Here is a 12,797-nt window from a genome sequence, read left to right on the forward strand (position 1 = left end):
CGGGGGCCTCAGTCCAAACCTCCCCATCCATGCTGAACGTGCCTGGTCACACCAAACTGCCGAGAACCTCTGGATCACAGGGGCTTCTGGGTAGTGGGATTAGCTGGTGAGAGGAAACAGCTGAGGCCTGCGTAGCGTCAGCACTTGCTAATCAACATTCTCACTGCACACATGCACATGCACGCTGCCGCAATCTATGCTCTCCCTCAATAATCCCCTCCTCCTTTTTTTCAATCTACAGGGGTCAGACACCCACAAAGGCCTGGGCCCACAAAAGTCAAAAGGGGCCGGGGGGACAGGGAGTAGAGGAGGGGACAAAGGCAAACTGAAGTGCTTGGTCAAGCCTGATGGGGCTGCTGAGTCATCACTGAAGCTGGCTCAAACTGATAATTTGCAAAAATCCCCTATAAAGTTGATGAGCTGTCGCTTCGTACTGAACATGTCAGTTTTGGGTAAATGTCCACTCTTTAGACGAAAGTTTCTACAGGTTCCTGCGTAACAGAGGACATTTATGTTCAGTTATGCAATAGCAATGACTTTCATGCTTCTTCAGAGATCATTCAGTGCATTTTGTTCCAGCTTGGTCTATGTGACAAAACTCATTGACATCCGGCATGATCGAATTTGCTGAGCTTGTTTGTGCATGCATGCTCGTAGTTTGCAACAAAAAATCTATTAGTATAAAACCAGGCTGACGTAAAACGTAAGTCGATACACTACGAGGGAAATTGATTGACTGTTCACGAAACAGGCTGTTGAACATAATAAATAGGTCATGTGCAGACAAACTGTTGCCAGAAAGAGAGCAGTCCTATTTAAAGTTGGGAAAACTGCAACCTATGCAAGTTAAATATTTACTTCAGCCTGAAACAATCGCGGATTTTAGAACCACTTAGGGTTGGCACTCCGTTTCAAAATGTCAAGTGCAGCTTACACAATGAGCAAAATACCAACACATGACACATTTGTGCAAACAAGACCTGTATGATAAAGACTTGGGACTACATAACACAATAGTGAAAAAAAAAGTTTAACGCTTGAAAGTTGGGTTTGGATTACAAAAGATTAAAAAAAAAACATGGTTAGCACATCTAAGTCTTATGCTGATACCTATTTCACAATTGCTCTGAATCAGGCCAACATGCCCTTTCGTTTTGCATACATCATTCAGCATGGGTCAGTAAATAATGTATTTTGTAATGTCAATCTATGGCTATGGAACATAGACTGTGGCTCTGTTGGCCTGTAGCCATCAACTCATATTAGGTTTTATGGTGAGTTTCCTAGAGAGGGGCTCTGTGAGTCAACCATAAATCTTTATAAAAGGTGCAATAGCAAAATAATTGTTTAACCTTTTTTATGCTGGATCACATAATCTGGTTCATTGCAAATGTATAAGTACAAGAAGCTAACCTGCCACGATACTATAACCGGCTGTTTCACATTTAAAAAATATATATATTTGAGAAACAAGGTTAACACTGCAAAAACCGATAATATTAGGTGAGAAGATTCTGAGTTATTTATTTGGCTCTCTGAATCACTATTATGTGACTACATGAAGTTGTCACGTCATTCACTTTAGTACTTAAGCAAAGAGGAAAGTCTATCTTTTTCTGAGGCTTCTGCCCCGAGTAATTGCTTAGGGATGATAGCGGGTTAAATATAGATGAGATGGGATTTTTTTTTTTTCACTTGATCTGCAATTTGCCTCTGATGATGAAATAAGACATTATCCAGTTCAGGCCTTTCATGCATCTTTTTTTTTTTTTTTTTTTTTACCAGCAGGCCTGGGTACTGTTTCCGGACCACCTCTAGGGGCAATGTTGTTCTACTTTTCAGAGATAATCTGTGTCCAGCAGCGTGGCAACCTGTGTGCTTCTAAAACTCTCATGACCCATTTAAAATAGATTTCTGTCTGAGTGAAGCATTTGGATAGTGATTAATCATTTGCAGCTTCATTTTAGCTGTGTTTACTGTTTAGTTAAAAGGGTGTTTTGTTGTAATTCTGTCAAACATCGACCGACTGAATGTGACTGTGGTCTGTCAAAAACAAGGTGAATAATTGCATTATTTATTTACACTGATTCTGGTATTTATTTCACATGAAAGCTTATGAAGGATATGTGGTGCATTTGTAAAACGGTGTTCAATCTTGCACAAAAATTCACATTAGTCTGGAGTAATTTAGAACAAAATGTTTATTCAAATCAAAAGGAAGAACTAGACAAAAGGTTAAATCATTCAGAACATAGTATATTCATAGAATATCTATACATCGTCATGATTAACAGACGAAAAAAAAAAGATTAAAAAAACAACAACAACATAAAACTGGAGAATAAGGAAAATTCAGTGAGTAATATTGCACTTTGTTTCTAAAATGTTTCAGATACCATCTCCCAGGTTCTTTAACTCTGAACATTTCAGTTCCTGCCTTTATTAGGTCAGGAGTTTAGCTTAGTTTTGACACTGGACTACTCTGAGGCCCAAGCATATGGACTATGGAACTGACCAACCTGAAACAAATATGTAAGCTTATTCATTGCCGCGTAGCTTGATTTAGTTTCCCTAAGATAAAACCCAAACAAATAACTGCAAACAAGCATTGCCATAGAAAGAAGGGGTTTATCTGCAAGCCCATGTTACCTAAATGTTTCTCAAAAGGGGGGGGGGGGTGCTGCTGATCAACAGCTGCCACCCCCAGGCCTGAGGTGGATCAGAGAGGTCAAGGAGACTAACTCAAGAATGTTGCTGGTTAAACTAAAAAACAACCTATATCAATGCCTGGAAATACATGGAAAAAAAGATTATAATCAACCCTCATCAGCTTCAGAAAATTAACACAATCAAGAGGCCTGTCCAAGATGTCATTTTTTTAAAAACTTGCTTTAAAAGGACTTTTTTTTTTCTCTTCCCTTTTTGTCCTTTTGAATAAACATAGAAAGGTCTAAAACATACAGATGTTGACAAACATAATAAATGAGAACAAGAGTTAGCATAGACGCTGAAAAATGAAGAATCACAATCAGGTCTTATTTCTGTGTCAAGGCCACTAAGATAAGATCACTTTAATAATCTGCAGTTTGTTGATTACTGACAGAAGCTGTATATTTAGTTGCCAGCTGGATCTTGATAAGAGCGTGCACACACTCAACACATACAAACTCGTGTTAGCTACGTTTCAAAATGTAAACTTAAAAAAAAGTACTAATCTTAAAAAGATTGAATAATGCATTAACGTCCTACACAACACTGCTTTACTAAAAAAAAAAAAACTCTACTATTACATGGTTAGTATTAAATGGTTTTTCTCCAGACCTTCACCATTGAATGCTGTACTTTTTTTCTTATTTTCTTATCAAAAAAAGTGCTGCGTATTTTCTTTTCCTGACTATGTCAAACCTCTGTTACAGCTGGTCTTTTGTCTTGACTGAGTTAGAAAACCAATGTATTACTCATGTCAACCTACTACTACTTGTTCTGACCAGTCTGAACAGAAGTTTAACAACGTCCCCAGCTTTCCATTTGTGCCGAGTTTTCTTCTTTAAATAAAGCAGAAGCAGTCATTCCTTGTTTTCCGTCTGTATTATTTTTTTGTATAACCAGCATTCTGGCGGCTTCATTGGTCTGGTAAGAATCCAACTGTTGGTTGGATGAAGTGGGCAAGTGCAGCAGGACAAAAAGGGAATGTGATTCATTTTTAGAAAGCTGCCTTGCTTCTCTGCAGGTCTGTTCTCTGGTTTTGGTAGTTTAAAAAAAAAAAAAAAAAAAAAAAAGGACTCTTCATTATTTTTAACAGTGCCATTAAAAAAAAAAAAAAAAAAAAAAAAAAAACTATAACATTTTTTTTTTCTCTTTTTTTCCCAACCATTTGGCAAGTGAGAAGCCCACCTGAGACAGTGCTTTTTGGGCAGTTATGCAAGCCTGGCTTGCCCTGAGATTAGGAGTAGAGGGGCTGCAGGCAATCAGGGTGAGTCCCTCCACAATGTACCACCTTCTGTCACACACAAATTCACACACACACACACACGCACGCACACACACACACACGCACACACACACACACACACACACACACACACTTTTCTTGTCAGCTACTATTTAAGTGGAAAATGCAGGTCTGCAACCCTCCTAGTCCAAATCTAGAGCAACCTCAAAACTGAAAAGGCTAAAAGCTATTCTATGACTGGAGTTAAATACAAGAACAGAATAACATAATAAACTCAAGAGGAGGGAAGCCACACGTTGATCCAAGCTTAGGAGGCAACATCTTAAGGAGCTTCCAGATGGATGTAGTGTGCTTCAGTTGTTGTAAAAGTCCAGTCTAGTTGTTATTAGTCAGCGCGGAAACATCATAACGAGAAAATGAAAATTCTTAAACAAATTCAGTGCATTGTTCTTGTACTTTTCAGTATTTTTTTGTTTTGTCAAAAATCAAATCCTGTTCTCAGCGTTTGCTCAAAGTTATGCAGATGATAGTCTTAAAAGTTAAGCCTGCCGTCTGGTATTCTTAGTCTGGCGCATTGCAAGGCTGAACCCAAACCATTAATGATTTTTTTCTTTTAAAGTTCTCATTAAACAGAGCCACACAACTCAAGTAAAGAATAAAATGTGCAAAACAAAATTCCAAATGAGGCAGGAGGACCTAGTCTTTGCTCTGTTGTTGACTGCTGCTGCTGAAAGCTTTCATTCATACAGACTATGGTGGTTAGAACATTATTGTTGTTGTTGTTACTGTTCTCTCTTCATCCCATTTCCTTAAGGTGATTCTGCTGAGATTTGGACAAGATTAGTCCTGCCCTTTGTGTGAGGAGCTATGTCCTTATGTGCCACAAGTTCAGAAGAATCAAGGATGAAGAGGAGCTTGGCAGGCTGAGCCTTGGTGATTCTTCCTCGTCATCGTCAATACTAATCACCAGGGCTCGCGCTACTAGTGGGTTTTTCTCATACAGACCGAGTATGTTCATCTGCACATATCCCACCCTCAGCGGGTTGACACAGGAAGGAAGTGACACCCCACACTGGCGACTCCTGTTTCTCTCACTGAGGGAAGGCAGGAACAGATTTGTCCAATCCAACTCAACTGTGGGGAAAGTCTTTGTTGGTTGGCTGGATGTTTTGTTTTTCTCTTGATGACAACAGAATTTAGACAATGCTGTTGTATGAGAAAAATAATCAAAGCTGAGCCTTGCACGCAGGTTCCTTTGAGCTCTCCGAGTCAGTCAGGGGAATTTCAGGGATACCCTCAGCGTGACGGACAGGCATCGAGCCTGCGCTCCTCTGTACGGCTGGCATGATCTGGGTTAGGATCGATCTAGAGTGGGGAAGAGGGGAGAGAGACAGGTTATTTATAGAGACAAATACTTGATTAAGTCTGTAATAGAAATCAATTGAACAAATGCTTTGCTCTATGATTTTTGGGGTTCACCTCAGAGTACAGAGGAGGAGGTTGGAAGCGGAACTCGTGAATATAGGCAAAGAGAGGTCCGTCCAGCTCCTCGCGGGCTGCTGGGATATCCAGACTGCTCTGCCTCTGCTCTTCTGTCACGATTTCTGCATAGCTTGGAGGAGCTGCACAGGAAGAGGAAACAACATTTCAGCATTCTTGGAAATGTGTATTATTTCAAATAGAAAACTACATTTCAGTCATGACGATAAGATCCAGCCTACCTTCAGGCCTCTCAGGCAGACCCAAGCCCAGCCAGCTCATGCTGCACTGGCTGCTGACGCTGGAGGTACGGGACCCAAATGGGTGGAGAGGGATGGTTCCGATTACCAGGGGCAGGTTCAGGGACAGGTTTATCGCACCAGGTATGTCCACGTACACCTGAGCACAGACATGAGGACACCACAGCCGTTTAGAATGTGAACGTCATTCAGAGGTATCATAAACGCCAGTAAATGTGCAATGGTAGGTGTTCAGCACAAAATCAAATAGCTTTTTGACCCTCTAAGATAGAACTACACCACCCAGGGCCCTATGGGTTAACCAGTAGTTGGACAATATGTGGGTCAATGTGTTGATGTCAGTTTCTTATGCAAGGCAGAGCTCTTGCCCGGTGTCTGTTCACAGGGTAAAGAGGTTATAAGCACCCTCAAGGCAGGTGTTGCCACAGATATTCTGGGCTAATGCTCTTAGCAGCATGTGGAGATAACACCTGGCGAAATCCAAGGCCGAGATTTGGCAATGTGAGCTGACTCAGCTAGGTCCTTTACCAGGAGAGATATTGGCCAACTAGGAAATATTGATTCTGTACTGCACTTAATGGTGCTGAATAATGGTGATAATGAGGACAAGGGGAGAATGTAATGAAAGCAGCAACACTTATGTTTCTATGCCAGTGGTCTCTGGACAGGGTGCTTTCCAAACACAACAGGACTGCACTCACCATGAGAGAGTACTCCACTCTGATAATGCTGCAGTCCAGAATGGAGGGTGAAACAGGTGGGATCTTCAGCATCTTGCCGCTCCAGGTCTCCGTTTTGCCTGAAGACAGAGACTCTCCCCGCAGGTTGGCCACCAGCTGCTTGACCTCCTTCATCTTCCCTTTGGCATAAAAGGTCTGAGTCTGGTAGATGGCTGCCTTCGGCACCACCATGCGGGACGAGCAGTTCTCGATCTCTGCAAAGATCTGGATCGACTCTCCTGCAAGGTTAAAGAATGGAAGAGAAGTTAGTTGAAGTTCCTCTATATTAATATCAACAGTGATCTGCAGGATGGGATACCGCCATTGGCTTATCTGGTTAATAAATGACTAACATGGTTATCAATCATTCACTTATCCTCACCTGGGGTGTATCCCTTCCTTTCAATTTTGGCACTTAGGGAAATAGGACCTGAGGTGCAGAACCAACAGCAAAGCGTCTTGTCTTTTGTGCCGGCCTGTGGTGACTGAAGGATGGAAAAAAAGACAGATGTATTACTTAAAAGTCTGTTTATTTTGTCTTTGTTTGTGCCAAAAACACCACAGCAAAAGAGCATAATCATACACAGGCTCTTCTGTTGTTACGATCTATTGCAAAAATCTGACTTGTGTTCCATTTCAACACTCACTCTGTATTTATGTTTCCATAATTCAGAACATTTACAGTCAAACTTGCTGACATATTTCTGAAAACATGAGGCCACCCACGATAGAAATGGAAACTAGAGGCAAGATGTTAAAACGGCAAATTCTATCCAGAGTTCACCCATAATTAGGAAAATGATGTCCTGAGTGAATCATACTGAAGTTGCATTTCTTTCATACAATGCCATGGCCTTCTAAAAAGGCTTATTCGGTATTAAAGGATGCTTTAGAAGAGCTTACCAGCAATAATGGAGTGTTGATGTCAATGTGCTCAAAGACTGTAAATTCCTTCTTGGTCTTCATGGGCAGGAGCCACGGCCTGTGGAGTTCTGCCTTTACCCAGTAGCGCACACTGCCATGCTTCCCTTCAAAAGAGGTAGCCAGAGGTCTGCCAGAAAAAAAATTCAGGCAGAAAAGAAAGGAAGAAAAGGTTATGATAACTGCCACGTATGCAACAGTCGAATAATGATCATTCTGATATTTGGATATTTGATCCCTGACACAAATGTAGTATTGGGACACTTACGTCTGTGGAAGCTCCAGGCTGAATGCATACTCGTGTCTTCCTGAATGGATAGTGGTAAGTCCTTCCTCAGAGTTGTCATCGTCTGAAAAACAAGGAGGACAATATTCCAAACACATGTATACCATACCTGGGTAAAATGCTCTACGAAGGCATCTGAAAGTCATACCAAAAACACAGGGTGGGGGAGACAAAAGAGAATAAACGAATTTTACTTTCATATCTGTCTGTAAAAAATATTATGTATTGAGAGATAAACAGCAGACTAATAGGTCGAGGACACCAAAGAGGTTGAATGTTTGGAGGTGCCAAAGACCGAGTATGCAAAATTGTGGATTTGTGGGAACAAAGAACTACTGTACATCCCAGGGATCTCATTAGGAAAAGATTATGCAAATAAATAGGCCATTATGTGGAAAGAATAAAATCCTAATTGGTTGAAAAATCTTGTCTCACAAACAAGAACTACATTATTCATTATTTTTTTGCTCCAGAGGTTGTTTTTAAAATTAGTTTTTGAAAAAAACAAAACAAAGATTCACTCTAGTTTTTCAAAAGGAGGGGAGGACACTTCCGCGTACTGAAACTGCTCGAAAAAAAAAAAAAATGTTATAAATGAATACAAATATGTTTTCATTTACAACATACAGTGTTTGGAAGTACTGGGTGGACAGGCCGGCTGTGCTTCTGCCAGCTCAGCACTCCCTCCCCCTAGCAGCAGCAGCAGCAGCAGAAGCAGCCGTGTGGTAAACAAGTGCGGAGCTGTCAGTCAAACGGCAGACTCCAGCAGGAGGAGACCGGCCTAAACCGGTGCGAGCAGCTTCCCACAGCCGCTCTGCTCTCATTACGCATTCACTGTGCGACACCGCAGTCGCTACTACAAGCCAGGGATGGACGAAGGGAGCGAGTGCCTGCTCTTGACCACCGACTGCATTTTTCTACCGTTTTAGCCACTTTAACCTCGTAAGGTTTGTGTCGAAATATCACTTTTGGCGAAGGTCTTAGGGTGGCACTTGTTTACAACAATATCCTCCCATCTCTGCGGAAAATGAAGGTGGAACTGCTGGTCCTATTCTCCCCCAATGTTTGCCTCAACAACAACAACAAACAAAAAAACCCCACAAGCTTGAAAAATGACAGCAGTCTAATTCAACTGCCTCACATTTTTTTTTGGGCTAATGCAGAACACACTACAAACTAGCTGTCTATTCATTATTTTTACAGGTACACACAATACAGGCCCCCAAATGGGTGGTGTGTGTTTTTTTTTTTTTTAAACTATCAAAATCTTGCAATATAGTGACACCATTTGGGACCGCAACAACATATGCGGCAAGTACAAAGCTGCAGACAATAAGCTTCAACATCATATTATTTTTCAGCAAATATATATATATTTCTCTAAATCGATATAAGAAGGATGGAAATAAAATACCTGCCCTGCAACTTTTATTGCACTCTTATTCAAACTGCACAATTGGCTCATTTTGCAGGTGTTTTCTTAATTAAAAAGTTGCAGAATTTTTGTCACTCTGCAAGACAATGACGTCATTGGCCACACATGAGCACCTCAGCCAATGACACGCGGGCGAGGGAGGGGCCTGCGCTTTTCCCCGCCCTCTCTCGGTCCAGTTTTCTGAACAGGATTGAACCGCTTTGAACAATAGGTGGAAACTTAAGAAAAGCTACAAAGAAACAAGCCTGTATGATGTGGTTCTGCGTTCAAATGTCCCAACAAAGCTGCTGATAAATCGCTGCAGGTTATCGTCCTGTCCGCCCCGTGTCTCGAAAACCAATTTAATTCTCACTTTGCGCTTGAAATACTACGAAAAACACAAGAAGCCTGAGCTGCTGTCATTCATTCTGACACCTTGACACCCAACACGCAACGATGGAGCTCTATGTAGCCAATGGCACACAATATACACCAACCATCACCAAAAAAATAAAAATAAAATAAAAAAAAGGCATCAATGTCAGTTATCCCACGTTTGATGCTGTCTGTCCATTATTCTGACATGATCACCACCTGAAACTGCATCTTCCAGTGAACATGGTCCCCAACCAGCAGCATCTCACTCTATACAAAACTTCAGATTTTAAAAATGTTTTTTTTAAACTTACCTCTCTCGTGTCCAATTAAAATATCTTTGTGATTTAGATATTCCACTTCTTCTGTGTAGTTTTGCGTGTAGGCAGTGTTGGATCCAGCATTTCTCGATTCAGTCCAACGAACTTTTGCAAATCCTTTTGCGTGGATTTTGAGAGATTTGACACGGATTTCTCCCGTGACTTCGATCATCACCCTCCCTGAGACGCAGTCCCCGCTTGAGAAAACGGGAACATTGCTGTCATTGAGACAGTCGTAGCTCACCGTGAAGCTCTTTACCTTTCCTAGCACCATGATGGAAAGAGATAGGCGACAGAGACCTAGAAATTAAAAAAAAAAAAGTCTATGAAAAAATAATCTCATAGGAAAAAAAGGGATGCAGTTTTTAGACACTGATCAGTATCTCTGCCCTGCAAAAAGCAGTAGGCACGATCAGTGGTTTCTTTGCGAGCAGTTCATTGAGATGTGTGAAGGCTGAATAACAGCAATGGATGCTGTTATCGTCCGCCTCTCTGCGTGTTGGTCTCCAGTCAAAGACAAGGAAACCCCCGTAGCTCAGCTCACTTTAAGCGACAGCCTGTGTGAAAAACAACCTTGAGCGCATGCGCAGGTCTTCACTGCCCCCACCTTCCGCCTTCTGGAACAAGGCAGAGAGAAGTGTGGCACATAGCCAGATGACAAGTATGGTCAAACAGCTGAAAGACTACACAAAGACATGTTCACCACAGTGGCTTCATGTGTGAGGCATTACAGGTAAAAAAAAAAAAAAAAAAAAAAAAAAAAAAATGTACCTTTAAAATACATTAATGTATCCGGCCCAAAAACTATCATCCCAACTTATTTCTAGACTTGGGAATCCAATGAATGATATCAGGAATATTTTTTCGTGATTGTGTTATAAAAGTGAAACACATATTTCCAGTCTTTCAGATAAGTAATAAGATATTCATAATAAATCACGAATCACACTAGAATGTCTCGTATCTGTTGTAGGTGTACAGCTTTCAACCCTGTTTGGGCATATGCCTTAACTGTGTCCACCTTCACCTGTGATCCACACATGTAGTTTCACATATCCAGACTCACTACATCTATGCACAAGCAGCAAAATCAACAGCTACATTTTTTTTTCACGATGCCTGTATCACAGGGTATGCCGAATTTCTGGTAAGCCTATGATTTAAGGGGGAAGAAAAAAAAATTGAAAATCTTCCTCTACATTTATATTTCACATAGTCTACATTGGTTTTATATTAAGATTAAAATCATCCATGCACGTATGGAGCAGTGCTCTCATTATGTTAAACTCACAGTTTACAGAAAAACAAGTCGCAGGCTCAAAACGCCACCCTGTGGTCATCAATGCTTCTACTACGAGCTGTCGTATTACCTGTTGAACATCACTGACATCATCATGTGCATTGATTTAAAGAAAAAGAAAAAAACGATGATTGCAAAAAAATAATAACTTTTCATTTTAATTCAATGTAGCTAATTACTATACCAATCAGAAATATTATCCTAGAGCAATCTTTTAGAGGGGTTTTGAATTACAGGAAGTAGTTGTATAATAGGTCTATCCGTGTCTGTAGGTCCATGGTTAGCAGATCCTCTGAAATCTAGATGGTTTTGATTAAAAACTCATCATTAAAACAAAGTATTGTCAATCAGATTTCATGCCAACTCCTATAATTAAAATAATAATAATAATAAAAAAATAAAAACATCACCAGTTGCTCTAACATATGCTGCTATTCCTTGTCACCATTTATTAAACTATGTAAGAATTTTTGCTCAAACATATGGACATCAATCTCTCTGATACTTTTGTAAAACAACGCATTAACAGTGTACAGTTGTGATGATTACAGCGCTTGTTCAACGAAGTTTGGTACCATAGAGGCTTTTTAATGTCTAGATGAAGGCTGCCCTCTAGAGTGTCCATTTTGTCATTACATATCAAAGTGGTTGGGTGCATTCGACTCTATGCCGCACTCTGCAGCGCCGATTTAAAGTCATGTGTACTGACTGGACTCACAACATTGCATGATGGTTAGAAATCCTGTCCGACTTTAGCCGGCGCCGCTGCACCGGGTCAGAACCTCTTCTGTGACGTTACTACTCTGTCCTGCTTGGTTTAAAGTTTAACCGACATGCATGTGGTGACGTTTGTTTTTATTTTAAGATTTAATTGTATCCAACACTGATGTAAACTGTGTCTGGTCTGTAAATTTTAGAGAGCAACATATTTGGGTGAATAAACAAGAGTGTCAGCTCATCAGTCTGAAATATTGAGGCTTACATTTATATGCTTAAAATACAGCTGCCCGTTTTTTCACATGTTATATGAACACGTTGCTGCTGAGACACAGCTGGACTGGATTTAATGTGTTGGCATGTTGCTTATTGACGATGAAATGTTTCATGGTACAAACCTGAACATGAGAGGCAGGTAAGATGATCTATGTCGTTGTAAGGACCTCACTGTGTTCAGAGCCCTGACATGACTTATGTTGTTATTTGGCGGTATATATTAATAATGGAAATAAGCTTAAGTGAAAATGAAAGGCAAACACCGCGAGATCAGCCATTAATGTAAGTTTAGGCAAGCCACCTGAAGTAGAAGGGGTATAGAATCAGAAAGCAAGATAGACCAATCGGGCAGCAGGATAGAATAGACCAATTGGAAAGCATGATAAAATAGACCAATCAGACATCAGGATAGAATAGCTCACTCAGACAGCAGGAAAACCTGCACAGCTGCTCTGTGGTTTGTATTTGCATACAAGTGTCAATATTTCAGACTGATGAGCTGACACTGACACATTTACAGACCAGACATATCAGTGGTGGACACATACAATTATGTTTAATAGAAACAACCTCTTTTTTACAGCTTTCTTGCTTGATGTAAAACTACAATGTGTCTGTATCCAGATGTAAAACCTGAGTTGCAGAAGGAAGCAGACCAATAACTTAGGAGAGATAACTAAAGGTGATAACTGCTCCGAAGGTTTCAGAATAAAAACAAACGTCATGGCATGCGTGTCAGTTCAACTTTAAACCTATCAGGATAAAGTAGTGTCGTCAC

General features: G+C 40.6%; 1 protein-coding gene across 1 annotated transcript; it reads right to left on the reverse strand.

Moving 5' to 3' along the window:
• Positions 1-2,183: 2,183 nt before the first annotated feature.
• On the reverse strand, positions 2,184-10,254 carry arrdc3a (arrestin domain containing 3a). Its single transcript, XM_069699849.1, has 8 exons — positions 9,721-10,254; positions 7,600-7,681; positions 7,314-7,461; positions 6,793-6,895; positions 6,393-6,649; positions 5,674-5,830; positions 5,432-5,574; positions 2,184-5,317 (listed from the first exon to the last, which is right to left on the reverse strand). Exons 1-8 carry the CDS (start codon positions 9,998-10,000, stop codon positions 5,249-5,251), a joined length of 1,239 nt encoding a protein of 412 aa, XP_069555950.1. The 5' UTR covers positions 10,001-10,254; the 3' UTR covers positions 2,184-5,248.
• Between the last annotated feature and the right edge of the window lie 2,543 nt (positions 10,255-12,797).

This window comes from Brachyistius frenatus, unplaced genomic scaffold, assembly GCF_029030835.1.
Source record: "Brachyistius frenatus isolate BFR_SWC_R1_liver_20210118 unplaced genomic scaffold, ASM2903083v1 Contig_31, whole genome shotgun sequence".
In the NCBI taxonomy this organism is placed as follows: domain Eukaryota; kingdom Metazoa; phylum Chordata; class Actinopteri; family Embiotocidae; genus Brachyistius; species Brachyistius frenatus.